Source organism: Strigops habroptila, chromosome 10 (genome assembly GCF_004027225.2).
Source record: "Strigops habroptila isolate Jane chromosome 10, bStrHab1.2.pri, whole genome shotgun sequence".
NCBI lineage: Eukaryota > Metazoa > Chordata > Aves > Psittaciformes > Psittacidae > Strigops > Strigops habroptila.
Window position 1 is genome coordinate 23,006,288 of NC_046359.1, and position 27,769 is coordinate 23,034,056.

The window sequence follows — 27,769 nt, forward strand, 5'->3', positions numbered from 1 at the left end:
ACTGTAAGTTACATTTTTTCCTCCATAGATACTTGTTTGCAATGACTGTTGACATACAACTTGAGCCAGGATTGTATATTAGGCTGCTGGAAATGAATATAGTGTGTGGTGATCCTGTTCGATACCTGGTTAGCACTTTTGTCCTCTTATGTCTCCTGCTAATCTTTGTTTTCCAGGTGTCTTATCCAATTCTTTCTGGCCAAGTCCATTAAAACAGAAATTACAAATGGCTATTACAAAATACTGTATTCTTATCATTTAATGTAATTAATATTTTAATAACAATTAGAATTTAACTTTTCTATTTAAAACATCTGTACTAAGAGTCTTCAATTTAACTAATTTTTGTAAACTGTTTTCTCTCTTAGTTTTGGATATGGCCCGACACGTTCCCCTTTACCGAGCGCTGCTAGAATTACTCCGTGCTATCGCCTCCTGCACATCGATGGTACCATTACTGCTGCCTCTGTCGGGGGAAAGTAGCGAAGAGGAGGAAGAACAGTTGGAGTCACAAGCTTCTGTTGGGACTTTGCTGGCTAAAATGAAGACCTGCGTAGATACCTATACCAACCGACTGAGGTAATCACTTTCGTCATTCCTAACCTTCATTTAAACTGTATTTTATACTTACATATTATGAATACAGAAGCAAAAGATTTGGTTCTGTATATTTATTTGAATGGGTGCTGCAGTCTGGAGTGAGAACATACCATCGTTTGATCCAGATTTATGCCTGTGTTCTGTTTTACTTCACTATTTACAAAGAATTTCTTTTGTATCATACAAAGAAGCTGGTAGGTTTGCGTGCTCCTGCCGCTTCATCGCTAACTGCAAATGCTGCAATACAAATTTCCATTTCTTTCTTTTAGTAATTTTCCGCTTCCAGCAATTAATTGGTTTCTTGATTCGGTTTACATGCTTCCAATTTAAAGATTGCTTGTTAGGAAATCATAGCTGTCCTTCCCTGCAAAATTCAGTGCTGTCCCTCAGCATATGCGGATATGTCATGGAAAGAAGGTCAATATAATGTCAGGAAAAGGCATCTGTAGAATTTCTTCATCCCACTCTAAACCGAGAATATTTACCAATCAGTACTCAAGAGATTTTTCAGAGCAGGAATCCCATTGTCAGGAACTCTTTCTAGTATCTCCTGATGTTCTGGTCTTTAACCATGAATTTCTTTAATCCTTCTTGACTGAGATTATTGCTAATCTTGCATGTCAACCATGTAATGTACCTGCAGTGGGATTTTTTTTTTTTGCTGGCTTAATGCAAATGAAACAGAATTAAAAAGGACAAATAACAGTTCTTTAGGTTGGATACCCACCTAAAAATGTCAGCTTGACTTGCTGGCAATATTATGTAGATCATTGTATATGTAATCTTAAAATAGAAAATAAAATATATTTGGCTTCTGTGTAATCCCTTTCCAGTATAGATGTATGTATAAAATTCTCCACCACACTTACTTTTTTCTTTGTTAATTTGATCATGTGTGAGCCTTGGATTTACTGAGCATGGAAACCTTATCTTCTCATGACACTCCCCAGGCTGAAGTCTAAAAAGTTTCTTTGTGAGAATGGCACATGACTACCACTCATAAGCTTTTTTTAATTTGGTAAAATAAAATATGACTAGTGCTTCAGTGCCAGTTTAGGTCTGAAAACAAAGAAGAATTCTAGAAGCACAGTCAGTATTATTTTAATAATCGATGAATTTGATAAAAATTCCATGGTTGTTTCAGATATGTTATCTGTACAATTTTCTTGTATGACTTTGATATATCAGCACAGAAAGAAATCTTGTCTTTCATTGGTTGGGTTAAGCATAATACTGTTTGTCTCTAAAGCAGTGTCTAAGCAAGGATGAAAACAACAACAGCCTGAGCAGCCTGGAATCAGTGGGGTGGAAGGTTTTAATTCCCAGTATTTTAGCTGAAGGTGTGCCAGCAATATAAGCAAGTGTTGGCATGAGTTTCTTAAACGGGACAATCTGCTGCCCCTTTTAGGTCAAATGCCAGAACAACATCATCATTATGGGATCTGCTTTCAAAGACAAGACTTTCCTTTGTCTGAAGAGCAGTTCTACTTGCATGTCTACCAAATGTCATTTCCAGGTTCGAGTGAGAATGTCTACTTGGATCCAGAATTTAAGGGGAACTGTTTTGGACTGTCCATTTGATTTTATTTACTTTCAAAGGTTATAATACTCTGTTAGGAAATTGGGAAATTTCTGGATACTGGAGAAGACATTTGGGTACAAGGTGATTTCTCATGACTGTTTGTTGGACTGCTAGGGAGTCAAAAGCCATCACTAATTTGAGCATGGTCAGGCCTGTATAATGGTTGTCACTGGGGCTGAGTTTGAGACATTTGTTTGCTGTGATGGCTGAGCCCTCTGCCACGTAGCAAAGCAGGCTCATCTCAGCCACCATCTGCGAGGGGAGCTTCATGGCAAATTGTTACATTTGGCAAAATAAGCTGCTGGCTTATTTGTACAGTGCAGAGTCTAGCAGGCCCATGTCTAAAATTCCCAGCTGTGCTTTATCTTTCCACATCGCTCTGGCCACCCCCATGATAGCTGCTTGAGGGAGATCTGAATTTAGTCATCTTCACACTTCTGTTGCTTGTCAGACTGCTACTAAGGGTTAATCCTGCACAGTTCTAAGGTTGTCTGAATATCAAATTGTTGCTACGACCTGGATGTTTTTTCTGTAACGTGAGATTGCTGGAATACAACTAGGTAGGCCTGAGGCGTTTTCCCTGCTATGGCTTTTCATTGTCTTTGCTGTTTTTTTGCAGAACTACTATGTGAAACGGTAAATTTTGCAACCAAAAATTTTTCTTTATAATTTGGTCCCGAGAATTGAGGCCTACTTTGCAGTTTTTCTTTAGAAGACAAAACAACTGTCACTTTCTTTCACTGCACTCTCAAACCTCTGTTCAGAGCTGATGGTTGGCTGTGGGGATCAGTCCTGCAGCCTTTACTGGTTTGGAATGCTTCAGCTTAGTGTCTGCAAATACAGTTCTGGAAGGCCCAAGGAGGAGGATGTGGAGCCAGCTCAGAGGAGGCCATGAGTTTTCACCAGTGTTGATCTGCAAAGGCATGGTCCCTTGTTTTGCCTGATTTCAGGAAGTTAGTTTAAGAATCTGTGAATTACTGGAAGGAACAAGCTTCTATTTAGTACCTGTGGAAAAACCATGAGGGCAGTGTGATACCCCCAGTGCAAACCCATGCCAGGTTAATCCCAAGCCAATGAGTGTCAGAACTGAACAGAAGTCTGCTATAAGCACTGTCCACATAGTATACAGGGGCTGGATGGTTCATTCCCTTTATCTGGTGAATACTTTGGTAAAGATATCATTCCATATCGTCACATTTACCTCAAAGTATCAGGCATGGATGAGTAAGTATTAGTATTGGCTTTAAAAATTAAAGTTGCATTGGGAGTGTATCATTCATTATTCATTTGGCACAGTGTGAAGAGAAGGCTGTCATCTTCTAGCACAAGCTAAATTAATGACTTGAATTATTAGCATGTATGCTGCTGTCTCTTCTAGCAAATATATTGGTGACTGTCATCACTTTAAATATGAGGTGACATGATTTTGTCTTCTTTTTCTTCAGTGGTTGAAAAACTGGGAAAGTGTCTAAGTCTAAATTAAATATTTGGGTCCTCCTCCACTTTGAAAACTGTAATGTTTAGATAAAGGCTTGGCCTGCACTAAGTAACTGTATTAGATTTTGCCTCTCAAGCAGAATCTTTGCAGAAGGAAATGTACAGCATAATGCAGACCTTTAAGTGTTTTCTAAAAATAGAGAAAATTTACAGCAAAATATTCATACAGTTATGTATTTGACTGTAGTTTGTTATTCATGAGTAGTAATCATGAGGTTCTCACATTTCTTTGGAATACCATTGAAAAACATACTATCAGAGCTCCGGAGTTTGGTAACACTGTTAGGTTATCTGCATGCAGAAATCCATATACAGGCTGCTAGAGTGCAGGGAAGGAGCTGAAGGATTTTACTGGCTTTATCACTTTGATTTTGGTATTTCATCTCTTCGTTCATGTGTTTTTGGCAGAGCCTTGTAATTTCCAGCAACTCCCTCTCTCCAGCTGGGACTCCACTTGTCCCTCAAACACTTGTGCGTGTCTCACACACCTTGGATACAGCTCACTGCAGCTCTGAAACCAGGCAGGAGTGCAGCAGCAGTATCAAAGTGGAGATGACACTAAAAAGGGAGGACGTTTTCTCAACTAATAATTTGGTCTGCCTGTGTTACACATGCTCACAAACAGTCGAGTGGTCACCAGACTGCTCTTCTTGTGTGCACACAAAAGTAATACCATGTGTTTCAGATTACACTAAAAAGTAGGTTTATGGCCCAAAACAAGTCATCTTCAGTAATGCTGTAATTTTGTCGTGGGAGTAACATCTGCATTCTCCTGAAATTACAGCTTCCCACCTTCAAGATTGAATCTACCAAAGCTCATTAAAGTATTTATTAGCTGGGATCCATACAGCTGGCTGCAGGGCCACTGTGGGCTTAGAGACACCAGAAGTGACTTTGACTTTTGTTTAATTCGTGTGTTCTAAGATCCACCAGTTCATCAGTTATATGTAAAACCCATTTAACCTTTTACAGGGCTTTGAATTACATTTGTCTCACCCCTTTTATAACTATATGTTAAGGAAACTATATATACTTTTAGATTTACCAGACCAGGACATGTTGTTACATCAGGGAGATGGGCATATAGACCAGTTACACGACTCCACCTTCAGTCCCAGAGCTGTTTCACACGAGATTTTAATCTTACAGTGTACCTTTTTTTTCTTTGTTAAATTGCATTTATTTAATAATTATGATAAACCGTGTTTGAAGGATATAATTTTAGAAAGGGCTGCTGTAGTCTTCTAATGTAAAAGAAATATAAAATCAAGTGCAGTAGCTCATGTCTGCAGTGGAGCTCAGTTCTGTCTCAGGTGGCAAGTGATGATGAAAGTGTGTGAACTTTAAAAATTGTAATCAGTGTGAAAGTACATAGCACTGGGGAACTTTTGACAGATTTCCCTATCTAGAGTCTAGATATGATTTATCTAGATTTACCGATATGGTGATTGTAAATAAACTGAGAAACCGTAAAGTACTGTTAAATATCTCCAAATATTTGTGTACAACACTAAATATGTAGAGAATAAGATAATGTAGCAGGCATTTTATGAAGCGCACAGGATTAATTGCATTAAGTTGGTATTCTTACCGCAAAAGATTTCAGTCAAATAAAGGTTGGAAGACAAAATGAGAGAAGAAAAAAATGGAGGTCATCATTAATAGGAGTCTTGCAAGTTATGGCAATACCAGTTGGGGTTTTCCCCAAAAGAGGAGGTAAAAAAAATCTCTTTTCCCTGACCATTAGAATAGACCAGCCTGACTTGTGTGAGGAGACTAGATGTTGATAAAGCAGTATGCCTGATTTGGAGGGTTTGTGGGGCCAGCTTGTACTCTCCAAGAAACTGACTGAAATCCCTGGTTAGGTAGAATCAAGGTCAAATATGAGACCTCAGCTGGGGGTTTTTTGTGTCCAGGGCAGAATCTTGCACTTTGCTTCCTAAACTGCTTTTACACGGTTCTGGCCTGACTCAGAAGTTAGGCAGCTTGGTAATGTAGGCCATCATGCAAGCTCCAGATAACTGCAGGTGAAAGGGTAGAGCGGTTCTGCCAACACTTGATTTTAAAAGTTATTCTGAAGAGAGGGGCATTTTCTCTATTTTGCTCATGGTAGCAGCGGACAGAATCATCATTCTCTTCTGATAGTTCAGAAGTGTTGAAGTGTTAACTAGGTTCTGGACAGCAAGGAGAGGGAGAGGGAATTCTGTTATTGGTACTGAGGGTTTGCATTTGAGTAGATGTCTCCTTCTACAGTTTCAACTAGATACCTGTTCCTTGTCTGCTTAGGTAGTTGGCTGTCAGTAACTCAGTATATCTGTAGGAGGTTTTAAGCATGTGATTAAGCATTTTGTCTAATGAGGCCAAACTTTAATTTTTTTGATTCTAAGACCAAGTAGAAGGAAGAAAAACTAGTAGTCTAAATTGTAAAACCATGTGGAAGATGGAAGACAACAAGATAACTGTCTTGAAAATAAATTTGTAAGAATTAATTTCACTTTCAATATCTTCACCAATTGCATTTTTATTGCTTTTCACACATCCTTCTCTTGGATAAGCCCACTGACATTTCATTTTAGCCAAAATGTCTCCAAGGGTTTTGTAGCAAATAGCTTAAGGATTCTACATCAACAGCAAACAGTTCTAAATCTGTGCACTGTTCTTGGGACTCGTGGCTGCTGTGATGTCTGTGATGTTAAAACGAGTTATCATTGAGGTTTAGTGGGCTTAAATATGCATTTCTGAACCTGGTTAATGGGTTATTTAAAATACTGGCCTAGATTTTCACAAGGGAAAAGACAGTGATAGGATTTTTGAAAGTATGAATGGGAGAGGCAACTGCTGCTTCTTTGTCTTCTGTCTTAAATGGTTCCTCAAACGCTGAACGACCCTGTTTCGCTCTGAAGGCTTTCCTCCTGACTTTGAGGATCTGAAAGCTCAGTATTGGTTCAAGTTAACAGCAGGCTGACATCCTTTTGGCTTAGCCTGGAACAGGGAAAATGTACCATGCTGCAGTAATGGATTCCCTTATTAATGCACTCTAGGGATATTCTTGTTTGATTAGGTACCGTGCAAAGGCTTTCAGTGTTACTGTAATCACTTCTACTGAATAGTTTAGAGACTCATTCTTTATGCATGATTTCAGTCTAGATTAAAATACAGAAAGGACATAGTATGTGGTAGTTCTGAAATATGTTTGGGACATCAAAGCATTAAATTACTATTTTTTCTTGTGTAGCTAGCTTTCTGGTTTGCTTCTAAGCATGGTAGTGTAATACTATAAACACCAGTGCTGCTTGGCTATTGAACTTGCTTGGGTCTTAAAATGAACAAGTGCTGTTAAAACAAAAAATATATAGAAATTGCAGTAAAGTAATGTGGGGGCTGTTAGCACTAAAATCGCCTAAGTTTTGCAGGATACCAGTGCAAACATTTGCTAGCTCTTAAAACGTAGAAGCTTTTAAATATGACATATAGGTCAGAGTGTTATCAAATACCATGTCTTTGTTTCAACAGTTGAATATACAGGCTAGTAAGGACTAGGTTGTCACAATCTAGATATTTACATGTATCTTAAATTACAAGGCAACTACCTTCTATCAAACACTGGTGTTAGCAGATACTGTATTTTCAAATTATTTTATTATAAAAATCTAAGGTGTTTAAATTGTCATTTTGATTTCCAATATGTTAGTTGTAAACGTTTAATATAGATGCCGTCTGTATTCGTAACACTTTCAAAATTATATTAAACTGATTATTGAAATAAAATGTCTTAACTTCTATAGTGCAGAAGAGAACTGCAGAGAGAGACAAACTTCATGTTGGCCCTACTCTCTCGTGATGCCTGGCTTGTAGGTCATAGACATGCTGTGAATTTTTACTAGAGGTTTCCCAGTGTTTTGCCATTAGTGTATTTTAAATGATTGCTGGTGTATTATGTAGTAGGAAAGAGTACTTCATTAGCTATTTAGGACTTGATTTTGCACGAGGATCTGCATGGGTGGATGAAAGGCACATTCATGACATGATCATTGGTACATTGATTTCGTACTTTGCCAGTACTTACTCAAAATGTGCAAACATAAGGTCAGTGTGCAGCATAACAATCAACAGTACTAAATGGCTGAAGCAGAAACTAGTCTCACTGCCTTCGTGTTCATATTTTTACTCTTCGTAGCAGAGGTACTTCTGTTTGTCAAACCAAGACTGTCTGTTAGTATTGTCACAGCTGATTGCTACAGACAGCGATTAACCTGGAGGTACACAGAGACATTCCATTTCAGAAGACTTGTTTTAAACTTGGTCCTTTAATCTTTGGTATCTTTCGCTGTTGACAAATATGCTGAGTACTAATGAGTGGTTGAAAAAGCTTTCTTTCATGCTATGTCCTGTTCCTTTGTTCAAAACAGGTCTAAAAAAGACAAAGCTAAAGCAGGAGTAAAACCAGATACTTCCGATCAAGAACCGGAGGGGCTGACACTTTTGGTACCAGACATCCAGAAGACTGCGGAGATAGTTTATGCTGCTACCACCAGTTTGCGCCAAGCAAACCAAGGTAAAATAGAAATACTTTTATAGATACTGTATAGTGTTTATTTGTAATACATTCAGTAACAGGTAACTTACCAATCAGCTTAAAAGCAAGAAAAAAAATACTTCCCTCCTGCCCCCAACCACTGACTACATTTTCAAAGGTGCCTGGAAACTTGTGGTAGTCCTAAAAGTTCTGACCAGGAAACAGAATAATTCAAGTAAGTTAGAGTGCATCTCGTGACTTACAGGGTTTTTTCTTGGCAGAAGACAACCTACATGACCTTTAATAGTAAAGCCTTTGCTGTTAAAACTAAATCTTATGAATTAGATTAGCTCTTTACTAGATGAACACAGAACAAAAATCTAAATCATGGATTGAACCTGCAGATGTTCAAAGGACCATCTGGTTGTCTAGTAAAGAAAACTAAAGATTAAGTAGCTTCATCAGGGGAGTGGATTTTAAAAAGGCATATGTAATCAGCTCCTGATTTTGCTAGTGCATCAAGAATACCTGCGTGAATGCCCATCCACGCAAGCATATGTCAGGCTTTGTATTTTAAATAAAAATAGAAGAAACAACAAAAGACTATTCGTAGCAGCAGCGGTCATGAATTATTTCTGAGCTGAAATGATGACCTTAATTTGCTTGGAGCTGTTCAGATAATGAAATACAGGGTCATGAGAAAACCAGGGTTTGTGTCTTGTGAGTGATCCCCAGATTTGAGACTTGTGTGCAAACGATGTAGCCATAAAATGTCATTTCAAGTAAAATAATCCGCACATGCTTGCTGTACTTGTCTCAGAATAACATGGTTAACTACAAATAATCATCACATTTTATATAACAGAAAAGAAGATGGCTGAATACTCCAAAAAGGCTGCTGTGAAACCCAAGCCTTTGTCTGTTTTACGGTCTCTTGAAGAAAAGTATGTGGCTGTCATGAAAAAACTCCAATTTGGTAGGTTGAGAAGTGAGATATTTGCGTTTTACAAAGCAGATGCTAAAGAAATATGTAATCTGTTCGATGGAATCCCTAATTATTTTAAAAAGTTACCAACTTTTTTACATATGTGACCACTGATACTTTACACATATGGAAAATTATATAGGTCTGTGCTTTCAGGTTACCAACTAATGCACTCATTGAGCTAATAAATGTTTTAAGCATACACTAGATTAATTCAAGGGACCAGATGAATTCAATGATGGTGTTCATGTTTTCCTTCCAGTAATGATTTGTGAGTCCTTCAGTCCTCCAATTATGTTGAAATGATAGGGTAGTAAGGTTTTTTAAAACTCCTATCTGACTATGTATAAATCTATCTGTTTGTTACTGTAGCTTTTATTTTTTTAAATGGAGCAGAATTCAGATCATAATGTGTTTTCTAAAATGAAACTGTAGTAACCTTCATTGCGTCCTTTCATGGAGTGTAATATGTTGCATTTGGAAAGTGTGATGGGATTCGGTGCTTAATTTAGCCATAAAAGGAAAGTTATCAAAAAGAATTCATAAAGAACAAATAGTATCTCATCCTAAAAGAGCTATAAAATTACTGCAAAAACATGTTCTATGAGTATTTTTTGAGTTGCAGAGAAATATGATTTGCAGTCATATTTCTTTGCTGTTCTATTTGTACGGGATTTCCCTCACAAACGTTTGTTGAGTGTATCCCAAGAGCAGGAGGTAGGGAAGTTTGCAACAACAGCTTTTCACCCTGGCAGCCATGCTGCAGATTTTGTGTAATAAGTGATTAAAGAAAACCAGCTTCACTTTAATATTTTATGATTCTTTAATAACATTGCAACCACCACAGAAGTAAATACCGCAGGCATGCTGCTTCACACTGATTCCTTTATTAGCATGATTATGTATTCATAAGTATCATTATATTCCTGGCCCGGCGTAGTTGGTAGCTTTCCAAGTCAGAAATGGTTTACATTTGATAAGTTGCATATGAAAGCTCATAAATTTTCTGCAGAAATTAATTCGACCCAAGACTGTTAATGCTTTATTTTGTGATCACTGTTAACTCACAAGATACAGGGTTGCGTTGTGGGTTTTTTGCAGTAGTATAATGCAAATTAAACTTTCCTGATTTTAATACTCAGAATCTTTATCCAAGACTAATCCGTTATTAACTTCACTGCTTCCCCGAGGCACTAACATTTTCTTCTCTTCCAGATACATTTGAAATGGTTTCTGAAGACGATGACGGAAAATTGGTCTTCAAAGTAAATTACCACTACATGTCTCAGGTAAAAAACGCGAGTGACGCCAACAGTGCTGCCAGAGCCCGACGTCTTGCTCAAGAAGCTGTGACTCTTTCAACCTCACTGCCTCTCTCATCTTCGTCCAGTGTTTTCGTACGCTGTGATGAGGAGCGGCTTGACATAATGAAGGTAAAGGAGTAAAGTTATTTTTATTTTCCTCTTTCAGCTTGGCATATAAATGTTTAAGAAGGTGCCTTACATCTTAAGGAAAACCAGAAGTATTTCATGTGTACTTTAATTGCTGTCCAAACTTTTAACGTAAGTAGTAGGATTTTAGAGTCTGATCCTGATTTCTCAAGAATCTGGCAGGGGCAGAGAGAGTCCCTCTATCCAGGAGTGCCCTTGTAGCCAATGAGACATCACAGAAAAAGGTTCCTTTTTCTTCAGCTGTTCTGAAGGGAAGAGTTTAATTTTGTTGCTCCATTATGGTCTAAGCGTGTCTTTGCATACATCCATTTATGTCAATTAAAAGCAGTCGGTGTGGAGAAGTGCACTGAATATCTCTGGACCTGAAGTTTGAATTAAAATTCTATTAATAGCATGTAGTAGGGGCTAGATTTTTAGCTCCTCCTGGTTTGCAGAGGGCTTCACTTACCCTGAGTATCAAAATGAACACACAGCCTGTGTATGATTATGGTCTCTAACGGTATTTTCTGATAAGAAACATGTTTCATATAAAAATCTCAACTGTGTGAAAAATACATAAGGGGTCTTTTAAAAAGCTGTTGTCTTCTTTTTTTACAATGGTAGGTTCTCATTACTGGTCCTGCAGACACCCCTTATGCAAATGGTTGCTTTGAATTTGATGTATATTTTCCACAAGACTATCCTAATTCCCCTCCACTTGTGAATCTGGAAACAACTGGAGGCCACAGCGTGAGATTTAATCCAAACCTCTACAATGATGGCAAGGTAGGTCAACTTTGTTCTTGTGTATAGATCTAACAGGGAAGTGAAACGTTCTTCCTTTCGCAATCAAAAGATCATCTGCTCCTAGCACACTGGAGGAAGCTGGTTAAAACTAGCCTTCAGGCTGAAATGTGGCGTGATTTAACGGGTTCAAACGGGAATGATCTCCTTTCTGAATAGTCTTGCAGAATTTTTAGAGCCTTTATGAGCTGGATTGGACCAAAAAGCGAGTAATTTTGACCTAGAAAAATGTTCTTTTCCACCTTTTTTTCTAAATTAACCAGAAATCTGTTTGGCTAGCTGAAATAACCTTTCCACAGTCAAGGTATGCTTCATATCAGCTGCAGCTGAATGTGTTTGCCAAGTGCCTTGTCTCTTTTCCCATGCAAAAGGGATTTTTCTTGAGGGAAGATAAAAGACTTTCCTTAAGCTCAGTATCCTTTACGAATGAAAATATAACTCTGAAATAGGGACTTGATAGTTTTCTTAGAAAAATAGTAAACCTTTTGGAAATAACATTATGAGTTAAAACAAACAAGCTTTCCTCCTTTCTTTCTTCCATTTCCTTGGTATGTTGTGGCTCATACTAAAGGCTTCAAACAGCTTCAGACAGCTTCAAACAGCTAACAAGAAGTCGAGTGCATATCAGGGAGATGCAGCTTCTATTTATATTGAAAGTCAGCACACATGAAATTGTCTACAGAGCTGTAGATATGGCTCCATGTATGTCTTCACCGAAGCACAGACCCATAAAATAGCTTTGGCTGCAGCACTGTGGCACTTTTTTTTGTGTATAAACATTTAATCCATAGGCTAACATTTTTCCCTTATTCCACTGTCATTCCTGGGTTCCCCATGCTCCCTGTTTCACAAACTATAATACTCCTTTCCAGTACTAGACATAGGATTTTCTCCTAACGTGGACACTGAATGTAATTTATATCGAAGACTTTATCTCATTTTTTTCTGTGCCTAGCATTATGTCTTTGCAAATACTTGCCTCTAAACTTCTTCAGTTTATTTTGTCATTTTGTGTTCCTTATCTTTGATTGTTGCATTTCGTGATAAGGTTCAAGAACTCCACAGACTTTCCTAAAGTCCAGATCAGTCAGAAAGTTAAGGAATATTTTCAATTCTTTGATAGTCTGTGTGACAGAAACCACCTTTCACATGCTACACAGAATGATTGTCTTTAAAAACCGCAACAATAATTGTTAGAGCAGTATTTAAAGAGGAAAGTGAAGAATCAGTACTGATGATTCATTTATTTTTGGAGCCACTAAAACTCGTATGTTTTCCTTGAAGAAAAATAATCTACCCTGCCTTGCTTATTTAATAACATGCAGTTCTTGCTTATCCACATTATTTTTATCTGCTTCCATGTCAAATTAGTTTCATAAGAAACAAATCTGTCTTTTAGCGTGCAGTTTTACAAATGTGCATAAAAAAAAAATTAAATGTAATGGTAACATTCTGTTCTGCCGAAGCAGAATAATTTTATTGTAATATTTGTCTGTGGTATTAATAATGTCACCGTTTCAGGTGTGTTTAAGCATACTTAACACATGGCATGGGAGGCCGGAAGAGAAATGGAATCCCCAAACATCAAGTTTTTTGCAGGTGAGCATTTCTCCTTTCTCTTCAGTAGATGTTATTTAAATGTAACAAGTGGTCCGTCAGTCCTAAGGGTTCTTTTTCTAGTGCTTTTAAACCAGAATTTTCTTCCTCAAATAAGCATAAAGAAGGCAAAAGTCCAGAAAACATCCTTGGAACACTAAAAAAGAAACACTGTAGACAAGTTCTTCAAAGTGCTCTTTCCAGCCAATATTTCTGTTGGTCTTGTCTCGAAGAGCGGCTGTTGATGTGTGCAGCTCATTCCTGCACTGCCCGGACTCTCCTTGGATGATTTCAAGTATTTTATTTAAAATTAAAACAAACCAACCAACCAAAAAAAAAAAAAAAACCCAGACTGGCAGATGGCATCACATCCTAGAACTCTCTGTCACAAGCTTTTTATGGTGAGGACAAAGCAGGCTCCACGTTGTGAGAGGTGAGAAAGTGAGGTATCCTAGTGCAAACTGTAAAGGTACTCCTCTGAAGTCTACAAGTGAGCTGAATGGAGGAATAAAGCTGAGGGGAGTTGAAGTGTAGGTATACTGTGTTCAGTAACAATTACTGTTAAATTAGACCAAAATTTATTAGGACCTACGGTCCTTATAATTTTCAGCTTTACATCATAGAGATGCGCTTAATAGACACACACATTAAATGTAAGTAAAGCTTGCAATGGCTTCTTTCCTATGGCACTGTCTGAATTTATTCCTTCCTTGGAGTAGTTATTACATAGAACAAGGTAGATTTTCTGTTCCAAATCCTAAAAGACTGCACAGTTTCTGTTTCTGCGTACTAGAATTACAGCCCTGGGCTTCAGCATAACAGATTTCAGCTTGTTCAGGAATTGATCAGTCTCGTAGAAATTCAAGAATGGTCTGTTCCATGGTGTAGGCGTCAAGCAAGAGTGGCAGAAGGCCAGCATAGGTAAACAAGGAACTCCTGCTTAAGCTCAACTGCCAAAGGAAAGCACACAGAAAGTGGAAGGAGGGGATGGAGTACTTGTGAGAGATAAAAAGACATTGGCCAAGCATTCAGGAGACAAATTAGGAAAACGAAAGGTCAGCTGCTGTTGAAAATGGCAAAGGATAGAAAGAGGAACAAGAAGGGCTTCTTGTAAGTATGTTGTCAGCAAAAGAACACATCTTCCTTAGGCTCTCCAGATGCACAGTGGGGCAGGGAACCTACTGACAAGAGATCCAAAAGGCAGAGCTCATCTCTGCTTTGCTTTTTAGGGGTGAGGTTTGCTTCTCATGTCCCTGAGCCCTCCCTAGGAAGGTCTGTGAGAATGAGGAATTACCCACAGCAGAGGAAACAATATTCAAGCTGATCAGACCCACGTGTTCATGTAACCAAGTCTCATGCACCAGGGATGCTCAGGGAGCCAGCCAATATCACTGCAAAGCCACTAACTCTCATCTTTGAAAGGTCGGAACAATCAAGGGCAAATCCTACCTGGCAAACCTCACACCCAGCTTCAAGATGGGCAGGGAGTATCTGGGAAGCTGTGGTCCTTGGGAAGATTATGGAGCAAACCATCTTGGAAGCTATTTTCAAGTACATGAAAGACAAGGAAGTGACTGAGAACAGCCGTGTATATTTCCTGGGGGCAAACAGCACTTAACTTGCTTGCCTTCTACAGCAGCGTTACTGGCTTTTCATAAAGGGAGAACAGTGGATGTAGCTTGCTTTGACTTCAGCAAGACCTCTGGTGCAGGCTCCTTTACTACCTTTGTACCCAAGATGGTGAGACGTGTTATAAGTGAGTGGAAAAGTGATGGACCAATGGCAAAGAGATGTTACTGCTGTCATCAGTACCTAAACAGGGAAGGTACAGAGATGATGAAGCCAGATATCTCTTAAAGATGCAGAGTACTTCAACAAGTACCACTAGGCACAAGATGGGACATGGGGAATTTGGATTAAATATTAGGAAATACTCCTTCACTACAAGTGTGATCTAACACTGTGACAGGTGTCTAAGAGAGATCATGGGATTTCCATCCTTGGAGATAATCATGTTCCCTCTCTCTTCAAGGGACAGTTATGATTTGGAGATCTAAGTTGTGGTTCCTGACATTGTGTAACTCTCCCAAGATAGAACTTCTTAAGAGATGAACTGAAATTTTGGACTATAACTATAAAATCAATGTAGAAAGGTGCAAGTATTAGGAAGTTTTACTTTCACTAAATTCCTTTTTCTCAGATTAGAATGTTAGATTTGATTGTTAGAAATCTCATGCAGCATTTAAGTTTCAAATTTTAAAGTTTTTTAGGGTTTCATTTTGAAAGTTGTTGGAAAAGCCCCCCCTCTCCATCCTGGGAGAAAAACACTACAGCTATTAAATGGAAACCAGCTGCAGGACTAAATAAATTGCTTGTTAAAAATTAAGCACTACATGTGTTTCCTGGCTCAGAGATTAAACTACTGTCAGACCACCCAAAATACTTCAGAAATTAACTTTTATAACCCAGATGAAACTGGAAGATCAGTTTAGAGTTTCTCATTCATTACAATTACAGTTCAAAGTAACAACTGGTTACTAAGGCCAGGAATGTATAATGCTGTGTAATGTCAAATTTCTCTACCATAGCTGTTTAAATATCTAGATATGTATCTAACATATAAAATTTAAAAAAGCAAAACCCAGCTACTTCCAGACACATGTGAAGGCCACAGATCACCAGAACTCCTTAGGTACCTGAAGGCTTGGACCTGAGTTACTCTACCCTGGCTTAGCACACTTAAATTAATATTCTGCCTTTTTTAGTGTTGTAAGTGGCTATTTCCTTTCTGGAACCTGATTTGCGAGGCACATTCTGTGTATTTTAATGCATTTACCTGTATTTTAGTTTTTATGTGTAACAAAAAATAGCCATGGCTGCTTGTAGTTGGCCACATGGCAGACACGGGAGACAGTGTGATGGTGCACACAGTACCATGTAACAGCAGCTGGCTGGAGCACCTGCTGGAGAAACAGGAAACTTTGTTCAATTTTCCTTCTCAGCCCAACTGGGGAATGCCAGTCCATGTTACCCACTGCACAGCCATGTGCCCTGTCCATCAGGATAGAGACTTGGATGCCCTAGACTGCCCTTCTGTGCTATAGTTAAAGCACAGCAACTGCAGTTACAAACTGAAAGTGTCATGGCACCAAAAGGGATGAGCGTGTGTTTCTGTGAGATGATAGTGGGACTGAGATTAACCCAGGTCATTTGACTGATTCTTGGGCTGTTGCTTTGATCTGAGCTACCAGTTTGGCATCATGTCTATAGAGTGAGTACGCACGGCAGAGAGGATGGGAAGCTGGAACGCTTTTGTGCTGGCTTTGCTACAAGAGAAACTCTGAGAGAATGGCACACTTAAGGACAGAGCACAGCTACCTGGTTGAAAGAACTAGTGTCTTGAATTGTCACTGGCGTGGTGTCTATCTGATGTAAGCTGTACGTTCCAAGAAAAAGGACTGTTGTCTCCCATATCCAAATTCACCAACTGGACTGCTAAATGAGGGAACGGCTTCAAACTTTAAATTTTATCTAGGTTGGGACAAGAGTAAGTTCTAGAAACAGCTGCCCTGACATTTTTAATCTACTGAAGTGGATGTCTTGCAGCCAAATATGCCAGGTGCTGGAAACACCATTCTCAGGGATGTAACCTGTCATCAGGTTTTCAATATTTGAGGACATCCAAGTATTCAAGTCACCAGTTTTTTTTTAATTCTTTACAGTTCTAGAACTAGACTTGTCTCACAGAATTGTAATCCCTAAAATTCTTGCTGGACTTGGTCCTAAGTACATAAGGAAAACCTATCCTTCATTTAACAAAAATAAAGCAAAAAAAAGGTAAATAAAAAACAAACTAAAATTAAAAAAAAAAAACCAAAACCCTAAACCCCCCCCCCCCCCCCCCAACTAGTTCAGCTGTGTCTTTCTACTGTGTAACATTTTTGCAGTAACATAATCTTGATTAAATACAGCAACAAGTTGACAGGGACAAACATTCTAATCCTGGAAAAATTAGCCAGCCACCAAATCATAAATATGCACTACTTAAACATTTGGGTTCCTAAGTGCTCTATGTCTCTATTTATTTCTTTGTTTTATATTAGGGATATTACTGTTAAATGCCTTGTATGTATTAAAGCATCTATTCCCACGTGTACTTGCTAATAAAATTGAAATGGGGAAAACTGTCATTTCCTTATCACCAAATAGTTGATGCAGTAGTGAAAACATGTTTTTTATCTATCTTTAGAGAAATACTGAGGTTTTGTTTAGTGGCATATGACATGAAGTGGTGTATGTAAAATCTGAAACTAAAGGGCTAAAAACATAGATAAAACCATTGAATGCATTTGAAAGAAGAAATGGAAGAGCACCAAGATTCATTTCAGTGGTTTGCTTTCACTTCACTTGTTCCCTTTCCATCTAGTTCAGCATTAGAAGAATTCATAAGCTCAGCTACAGGAAAACAACTGTTGACTGAGAACATAACAAATATACTTTCTTTAACAGAAGGGTGCAATTAGACGTGTTCCTTTAAACATTTACTTATATTTGTATTTTTGTTATTTTTTTAATTTGTGTTTGTCATTTTCTCGGCACTTGAGCTAAATACACTATCATAGGACTTAATGTTTATGTATAGTAATGGTTTCAGTTTGAAAGTATGGATGTTCCCTACTTGCACATAGCCTGTAGTACAAATGAAAGTACTTTGCCATAGAAGTGGTTTTGCATACAGGGTGAGTATAACTATGCATATTTGTAAAAACAAGTGGGTAGCACAGTTTTAATATTTATTTTCTTCTCTTAACAGGTGTTAGTGTCTGTCCAATCCCTAATACTGGTAGCAGAACCATATTTTAATGAACCGGGTTATGAACGATCCAGAGGTACTCCGAGTGGTACCCAGAGCTCCAGAGAATATGATGGAAATATACGACAGGCAACAGTCAAATGGGCAATGCTTGAACAAATCAGAAACCCATCGCCATGTTTTAAGGAGGTAGGTTCTGTGAAATGCAGTAAATATTTATCTCGTTGGAGCATTAAAAATAATGCAAATATTTGGAAACATCATGCACAAGCTGTCCCTTTTAGCTTCCTCTTATGCATGGTGCACTGGGGCAACTGAGTGGAGACGGAAGTAAATAAGGATGCACCTGACTTCACAGATTCTTTTCTGGGAAAGGGGAGTGCACGTAAACTGGGGCTGATCTGTAAGGAGGGTTGGTGCTCAGTTTGATCAAATGCGGTTCATACAGTTTGGCTCATTCTTAATGTCAGGTGGTGCCTTTTACAGTTCACATGAAAACTGTTGATGAGCCCTACAAATGGGCACTTGGTGTTTGTTAGTCTGCACAGCTGACAGGAAGTATTTTTCCAAGAAACATGAATTTGAAGCAAGTATCAGGAAACGCTTCAGATACACCAAAACAATGCAAATTGGTAAAATACCTTCAAACACATTCCAGCCTGCACGATATTTATGGAAGGATCCACAAAGCATCTGTGCTATACTAGAAATCTCTGCCTTTTGAAACAACTGTCCCGATGCTGATAAAAGCAATACTAACTCTGTGTACGCACACTGTCTTAAAAAAAAATTATTGAAAGAAATGGAATAGCTTTATTTGGTTACATTCCTGAAACTAGACTACCACACTGTAGCACATTAGAATAATATAGTTGTTAGGGACTTCTCAGTGTCTCTAGCCCAACTGCTTTCTCAAAGCAGGTCAGTTAGATCTCGGGGTCTTGAACATATATGGCAAAGGATCCAAGGAAAAAAGACCTGAAGATATGCTGAGTATCAGAATCTATATGAATAGTAATGCAGAATGGCTCATCAAATGTAGAATCATCTCACAGTACTACTAGCGAATACTTAGAGAAATACACACTTTACTCTGAACTACTACAACTGTTACCATTTGTAGTGCCATCTACAACTGTTGCCATCTTGTAGCATCACCTGTGCTTTCAGTTGTCTGCATACTGAAATGTTGAAAAAGCATAATTATTTTAGGCTTATGCATATTGCTAAGTGTGGGATCTGAGTGAGAGGGTATTCTCCCATCCCTTCCTTGCTGTCCATAAAAACATCCTTTGGAGTGCAAAAACCTTTGTCAATTATAATTACTGTCTCTTGTGGAATAAGAAACCATAGACCCTTCACCTGCATGACAGGAGTTAAATATTTTATCCACATGCAGGTGGAAAGGAAAAGGATGTGCAGTGTATGCTGGTATCTTGAATTAATGAAGAAAAACATGGCAGTTGTTCTAAATTAGCTCTTAAATGTTTTACTCAAGAAGTTGAAGACCATAATGAAGACAATATTGTGACACATAATCAAATAACCTCTGCTCATAGGTCCTTTTCTTCTAGCTAAATGTAAAAAATTTCACTTTTGAAAAAGTTCTCAAATTACAGTAAGCTTAAATTAATTGAAGATATCAGAAGGCAGTGGGCTCCCCGACAGTAACGCTCCATCTTTCTTTTCACACATACAGGAATGAAGGATAAGGAGTATTACAATATTTGGTAAATTAATCCCACTTTGCTGTACTGCAGTTTTCTTCAAAAGAACCTCAGCAATACTGTGCTTACTCTGCAGCTTAGCTCTTTGACTACTGGTATGCAAAAGGTAGCTTGTAAGTTGACATCCTGTCCCCTCTTCAGGAAGGTAATTGGGTGTCTCCACGTGCTGGTGTTCCAGGGGAAAACCATTGGTTCCCTGAGAACAGATGACTTAGGCACAGCACAGCATTACTAAAAGGCAGATGTTGAAAACAGTACCACTACTAGGTTTGTAAGTGTGGTGTGTAACTAGGACTGAGCTGAGTTAAGCCATACACACATGTAAATGAAAAGCAGCATTTAGAGGTAGACAGCAGTTTGCAGAAGTATCTTCACAGATTCATAGGGTTGGAAAGGACCTTAAAGATCATCTTAACCATTTGAAACTCTGTTACCTGTGAACAGACAAGAGTTTTGCTGCATGGAAGAGAACTGGCCAACACTTAAAAGCTTTGCATTCAGATTGGTTTGTTCAGGTAACTGCAGTTTTCCTCATTTCCCAGGATAGTTTTCTATTTTTCCCTTTGTTTAGGTTTTTTGGACAGTAAAATGAAATCCTCAAGATTCTGAGAAGAAATTTTAAGCTATGACAGCCTGCTTCTGTAAGGAGAAGTTTGAGGCTAAGATAGCTTGCTTTTTGTGTTAAAGCCACAATCATACCAGCTTGTCTTATAAACTTGTGCAGCACGAGAGCTCCCTTGCTACTTCTCTGAATACACACTTCATATCATTATGCAAAGTGGCATGTATCTTCCTTTACATATCCAGAAACGGAACCTATGCGCTGTTCTCTGGTGCGGTAGCTGAATTTTGGAAGAAGGCTAGATTCCATCTGCAGCCCCAGCCAAATGAAAATGCATCTCCTGTGTAGATTATCTGAGCACTTCCCTGAGAGACTAGCCTGCTGCTAAGACCTCTGGGATTTTTGCATAGTTGTGTTGGGAACCTTAACAGTGATGATTAAACATAAATGCAAAGGTGTCCTTGAAAGGTGAGGTCTAAGAAAGAGCATACATCCTTCAGCTCCTAAGATCTTTTGTCTTCACAAATCTGAGCTGCCTTCCCTTCGGTGGCTTAAGTGACAGGCTCAGGAGATCTAAACTGTCGCTCTTCGGGAGTTTTTTCAAGCTCCATTATGGATATAAGGAATGCATCCGGAACTGAAGTCAATTAAGCTTTCAATATGCAGTTTTTCTTTAGACAGATAGCTATATTCTCTGACCTCTAGAGAGAAAGTGATTTTGTCAATTATGTTGCAGTAGTGCCAAGAACTCTCTGTGCTCAGTAACATTTCTTTGATTTTACTGTTTCTTTCACTAGGCAAAGTATTAGAAAACTGTTTAAGACAAAGCCAACACTAAGAGTTTCACAACTTTTTGTCTGAGGGTTGATTGGTTGGGTTTTGGGATTGTTTTTTTTTTAACTCAAATCTGTACAGAAATACCAAAATTACTGAGTGATCCAATACTGTTTCCCACCCAAACTATGGGCAGTTCAACTGCTATTGCCTGGGAATTCTAGTGTCCCCAGAGGTGCTGCCTCTCCCTAGGGCATGGAACATAGCAGCTGGTATGATCCTTTTCTGTGCAGAAGCATGTTATGTTCCTATGCTTATACTGTCAACAGTGTTTCTGCTTACCTGTTTTCTGTTCAGGCAGCAAGTGGTTAGTGACAGGGTCAGACATGGTGCAAACACTTCCTGCCCATGCTGCTTTAATAAAATAGGACGGAGAGAGCAACAATAAAAACCTTAATAGTGTATCTGTGTAACATAAACACAATACATATGCAAATATAAACATCCCTACATGGTGCCTGCATAGTAAGATCATCACTGAACTGAAGAACATATTTAATGTTCTGCTACTGCTTTTTCTTTTCTCTGGTGTGACACTATTTCTGGCCCTCATTTACCCTCCACCCAGATAACATTCAGTGAATGCTGAAATGGCAGGCTGCACAGAAGTCATAGATTCATACAGGCTGGAAGATCCCCAAAATGGGATCAGCTCTAAGACAGACAAGGTTCCTCAGAGCTTTTTCCGGTTGGGTCTTGGAAACCTCCAAGGACAGAAATTCCACAATTTGTCTGCAGCCTGGTTCAATGCTGAATTATCCTCACACTGATTTTCTTTTCCGTCCTTATATCCAGTTAAACTCATTAGGGGTCTTGCAAATTTTGTATTGTTGAAGTATATGGTTCTTAGGAAACAATGAAGACTATTCTTTCATTTGGAATGTTTTCTCGCAGGTCATCCACAAACATTTTTACTTGAAAAGAGTGGAGATCATGGCTCAGTGTGAGGAGTGGATAGCAGACATACAGCAGTACAGCAGTGATAAACGGGTAGGCAGGACTATGTCCCATCATGCTGCAGCTCTGAAGGTGAGACTTGTTTTTGTAATTGTATGCTCTTTAATCCAAAGATGACAAATGGCAATAAAGTTGTTCAGCAGCTGAGTTTGCTAATAATGCTAACAGGAAACTCTAGCAACTTTAAAGCATAGAAACACACTTGTGTTTCCCTGTTGTCAAGAGCTCATATGTCTGTGCACTCCACTTTCTCAGTAGTTTTTTCTACAAGTTAGATTTTCCTTTGGTGCCTGTCCTGCCTGTGAATATTCTGTGAATATTTCTGTAAGATATAGAGAGTTTATTTTGTTCTCTCTAAGGGTGGCTGTTGGTTTATGTTAAAGTCGTACTACAGCCAACTCCTTAACAACAAACAAGCTTTTTGAATACACAAGCAGTAATTAAACTGTAACCCATTACAATTAGTTTTACCGTGTGTTAATTTTTACCAACAGTTATAACCATTATAAATGTTTTCTCCTTTCCTAGCCAAGTACTAGCATTTGTGTATTTTGTGTCCACACAGACAACACACCTGTATTACTTTGGTTTTCCTTTTTTTTCTTCCCCTGAGGAACAAAAAAAAATTTTTTAAGGCTTCTTTTTTCTATTGCCAGACTTGTATTCTTTCAAAATTCTTGGTCTTCAAAACGAGGTTACAGTTAGTTACTAGGATCAGAATACAAATCTCTCTATCTCTGTTTCCGTAACACATCTCATCATGAACTCCTTAGAAATGTCCATTTTGGCTGTGCGACCTCCCTAGTCCAAGCCAGTTTCTGCTGTGAGCACAGAACACAGACAGGACTCAACTGAAGACAAGTAGCGTAGCATTTATATTGATGCACTTGTCTGCTGCAGTTCTGTTCTTTAATTGGTCCCTAGCAGCACTTGCTGATTATTCTGTCCCTACAAGGACAGTACCACTCCTTAAACACCGGGGGAAAATTTAGCCAGTCCTTGAAACAGTACATTTACACCTCTTGTACTTACTCCTTTTTTTTTGCCTCGCATTGTCCACTGTTGTGAAAAGTATTGTTTCAACTATGATTTTCCACACCGATTTCTTTTTGTTTATTCAGCGCCATACAGCTCAGTTGCGGGAAGAACTTCTGAAGCTTCCCTGTCCTGAAGGATTGGATCCAGACGCCGATGACTCCACAGAAAAATGCGGTGCCACAAGCTTGGAAGAGACCATGTTGCACGAACAGGTTAAACCCAGCAGCAGTAAAGACATCCCCACTGATTTCAAGTTATGAGCTGCATTGACATGGACGTTCTAGACACAGAGGCTTTGAAGCACAAGCCAAATATGTCAATATTTGTATGTAAGAAGCTAATTATGTAATAGGTAATGAAATTGAAACTATACTATGCCCTTAAGGATATACAGTTTAATTCGAGATGATCTTTTATTTACCTGTACAAGAGTGTAAACTTTTTTGTGCTTTTATTTTTCAATTGTGAGAACCACTGATTGGTATGTTTAAAAAGTTATGTATACAAGAAATGGATAAATCACTGCTATATAAGGGAAACTACCTTAGGAAAGAATGTTTACTGAATGTTTATTTTTTTTTTTACTTGTAGAGTGAGGGCGGTTGTAACAAAGAATATATATTGGTCATTCTTACAGCTACTATTTAAAGTCAGACAATTTTCACTGAATTTGATAGATTTTACGTTTGGCCATATATTCATGCTCATATTTGATTCTAAAGAAAACCTCCTGTATACTTCAATAAACGTTAAATGGACATGATCCCTCTTTTATGATTTACTGGTACATTTTTTAAATAAACTGCCATAAAATACGTTCTAGCCGAAGACTTGCACTTGTATGACTGAATTCATTACAGTCGACATATTTAACTTTATGCTTACTAATTCTAAAATGCAGATGAAATAAATGCACATGGTTTTACCTCATGCCAAAATTTGGACTTGAATTCATCTTTTATTTGGCTATTTTATGCAAACTGTCAGTATTCTAAATTTCTTAAGGGCTATTCTGGAACAACGTCTTTTCTCTGTTGAAATGTCTGATTTTTAGATAATCAACTGTACTCTTTAAGTGATGACAGGGACTAAGGACGTGCCACACAGGAGAACATTCTGTAGTTCGTACTGTGTAGATTTCTGTCCAGTTTTATACTTGCAACCACAGATCCCTAACTAGAAAGGGGAAGGGATTTGCTTGATTTAATAATCAAGTCTCGCTTTTAACATAACATGCATTACTCTCGCTGTTCTTAATTTTTGAGCAGTCCTCGAAAGACTAAAAAGTTAGCACTGGTATTACCTCAGACTAATGATCTGTTGTATTATAAATACTATAAATCAGGCGAAACCGAAGCTTTTTTGTTTTCTGTTTGTTCTTTGTTTATGAGAGTCACGCTGGATTTTTTTCACTTTTTGTTTTACAATGTATTATTTCTAATCATTAAAAATGACACCAACTGAGGTTGTGTTCTTATGCTGATGGTTAACAGACTTTGATAGTGTTGACCAAAGTACTATTTTTCTGTTACACTGATATGTTGTGTTAATGCAAGGCCTGTCCAGATTGTATGTACCTCTCAAAATCCCAATTTAGGCATGTCTGCCTTATTTCAGGGGATTCTTAATCCGAATGCAAGCCAAGCAGCTCTGTGCCAGAGCTACTGGTGAATCCAGGAAACAAAGAGCTTGTGCCACACAGGCAGTGTTAGAACTTCATCAGTGTTAATACAACACTGCATTTTTCTAGATGGGTATTTACTTACCTGCTATTACTGTACAAAATGACTGCGATACTATTGTAAAGGCTCCAAAAGCAAAATTACCCACCAACTTCCAACTCTATTTGTTAGTGCTTTCCATTAAAGCTCTTCATTCAGTGCTTAAGCTGTCTGCCTACAGGAGCACAGCCTTTTTATAAAGTCCTGGCACTTGTACCAAACCCAAATGTATCAGACCTTAAGATTCTCCTTAAACATGAAGACTTTCTTATCATTAAAAAAAACATTGAAATAGAAAGTACTTGACTTGCTTTGATTTGACATTAAAAGGGTGGCTAACATGATTGTACCTTTTTCTCTAGTTGTGTATTTATGGTATCTAGCAATGCTGATGTGAAGTCACTGCTGCTTAATTAAGCAGATGTAAACAGCTGCATGGGATATTAAACTCTAATTTGTATCCACGTACCAATTATCATGTTTTTGCTAACCTGAGCTGAAATCATACTGCACCAAGTGAATGCAAAGATTCAATCCTTAATAATTTACAACTATGTTACAGTCTAGGAAGTAAATCGTGAACTTGGCAACAGATACGAAATACACATTTTCATGTTTTTAGATGTAACACACAAGGTAGCTATGTTACTTTGCAGTAAAATCACAGCAAATCCTATGAGGTATGTAGACAACTCAGTATTTTTCTTAACCAGTTCCCCTAATCTTTTACCATTTTATCAAACTGAATAGAAACCTCTATAGGTAGATCACAGTTTCTAATCATCACGTTAAAGTCCTGTGGTTTAACTGTTCTGCTGCTTTTGTAGCAAATGTTTTAAGAATTGACAGAAGTTCTTTTCAAAAAGCAAAGGGCAGCAACCTGCTCATTAGATCATTCTGGAATTTTAGCCTCTGATTTTTGGCCCTGCCTTTGGCGCCAAACTGCTGTGCAGTGTAGGGAGGGATGCTATCAGCCATTGGAATTGCTGTAGCCACTCCACCAAAGAAAAAGCACACCACCTAAGTAGTCAATAGTCTTTCCTGATGCTTCATGACTAGTAATGATAAGCTTTTCTGAGCCTGTCTACAGTATCTACTGAAGAGGGCACAGCTCAGCAATCTGTGAGACCTTGTGCTCCATGAGAGCAAACCCCTTGTTACACTGCTTGCTATGCATAAACAGTGGGTCTCTTTTGCAGTTGTAGACACAGTACTCTTCATATACAGGCATGAACGATGCCTCTGCAAGGTTTAGTGGATTCCTCTGGAATTTCCTTTGGGTAAAAGATGTGCATAAATATATGGATTAATGCTTTTCTGTAATCCTATCACTGCTACACTGGAAAAAAAGATGACAATCTAGAAAAAAAAACCCAAATTTTGAAACAAGAACCCTGTAAACAACTGCCCAGTTTCACTCCAGTAATTACCTGGTAGATGTTTAGGTGCTAGCAGAATAAAGTATGTGGGACTATAGGCTGACTGGGTCAACAGCAGCCTATTTGGTGGTTTTGGTTGGGCTTTGTTACTATTTTTCTTCTCTAAATGTTTGACCTAAGTTCAAGATAGAGATTGTGCACGTCTGCCATAAGGAGGCCTGTCTAGGAGCCTCCCTTGAAGCAGGTAAAATCATGCCAACACAGGTAAGGATTGTACTGCCGATAGCTTTTAGGGAGATTTGGTGTGAGGCTAGCACTGGTTCTGTGGTTGGATGATGAGCTATTAAGCATCAGTAGAGCTTGAACTCTTTACTTAAAAAAACCAAACAAACTCCCATATAATACAGGAAATCAATGTACTACACCACTTATGATGGCTTTAACCTCTGCTTACTGTATCAAATAGGGAATTCAGTTAAAGAGCATTTCTACAAAACAACCTATTTTTCCACGCAACTAAGTAATCCCTTACATAGGGTGTTTCTTAGGGGAGTTTTTCTCCCCCAAAATGTTTCTGGTGTTACATAAACTAAATGTTCTGGTTTACATCCTAAGGCAAACAACTTGATAAACAATCAACCATATTATTAATATACCATGTTTACCCATAAATATCTGAACACAAATCCAGCTGACCTAGATTTAAGCCAGAACTATACTATGTTACTCTGATCCCTGTGAAGGAGAATTATTTAGGCTTAGGTTTTCAATTGGAGTTTCTCAGGTATGGCATCTTCATTTTTTACCTCTGTGCTGCCTTTGTAGTAGTGTGGGTCAGAAGTGTTCTGTTCTTGTTTCCTTGGATTTTTTCCAGAAGCCAGTCACCATCAGATGGACTCACCTTCCTGGACTGTCAACTTTCTGTAGTTAGAAATTAGAAGCATTTTTCAACGGAAAGGAGACACAGCTTTACATTAATCTTACCATAAGGAGCAAGTATAAGGTACAGAAGTTACTTCAGATAAATGTTCTCTCTTTTTTTTTTTTTTTACCATGTGTATACAAACATACATATTTCTATATGTATAAATGCATCCGGTCTGGCAGTTGTTTATCTTTGAAAAACAGTTTTCTGAGCTTTATTTTCCCTCTCCTTTTCCATAGATAGTGACAATATTAGGTGGAATGTGCAGGTGTTTATACCAGCACATGAGCTTTCTGAAACAGAGTAAGCCGAAGGGGGGTAAAAGTAAGTTCCACAATTACTGAAGTGAATTGCAGGTAAAAACATTTATTTCTCCAGAGATTTTGTTGTTGCCATTGTTTTATTCTCCTAGAATGTGAATGCAGAAAATACAATACCTATGCAGTGAATTTCTATAGTAGAGCTCTAAAATAGCCTCACCACTGCCTCTATTTTTAATAAAGGTTCAGAGAAAACAAATCCCAAACCACAATGTTCCATCTCGATTGAGAGAGTTCTGCTTATTGTGACCTGATATCTCTGTAGGCTGCAATCTCTTCTGTGCTTCTTGCCTCAGAAGGAACTTTTGGGCTCTCGAAAAGTGATAACCTGGTCCACTTAGTTCTCCACCTATATTAATGCTACTTATCTTTTAATACAAATTTAATACCAATTTTGTATTTAAGGTTGCTCAGTTAAAAGTCCAGAAAGGAAAGAAGCAGATTCTTTATCAGTCAGAGATCATACAGGGGACAAAGCAGCCC

The 27,769-nt window shown here is 38.3% G+C and overlaps 1 protein-coding gene across 13 annotated transcripts in view; it reads left to right on the top strand.

Annotated features, from left to right (window-relative positions):
* The window catches only part of BIRC6 (baculoviral IAP repeat containing 6), a 177,128-nt gene extending 151,998 nt beyond the window's left edge, over positions 1-25,130 (top strand). For all 13 annotated transcript variants that reach the window (XM_030499967.1, XM_030499970.1, XM_030499962.1 and 10 more), the window contains 9 exons: positions 369-579; positions 8,089-8,234; positions 9,061-9,171; positions 10,396-10,613; positions 11,235-11,396; positions 12,936-13,013; positions 17,824-18,012; positions 21,841-21,975; positions 23,025-25,130. In XM_030499967.1, the coding sequence (XP_030355827.1) occupies positions 369-579; positions 8,089-8,234; positions 9,061-9,171; positions 10,396-10,613; positions 11,235-11,396; positions 12,936-13,013; positions 17,824-18,012; positions 21,841-21,975; positions 23,025-23,201 (1,427 nt within the window). In that variant the 3' untranslated portion in view covers positions 23,202-25,130. The remainder of the gene's footprint in view (positions 1-368; positions 580-8,088; positions 8,235-9,060; positions 9,172-10,395; positions 10,614-11,234; positions 11,397-12,935; positions 13,014-17,823; positions 18,013-21,840; positions 21,976-23,024) is intronic.
* Positions 25,131-27,769: the final 2,639 nt, after the last annotated feature.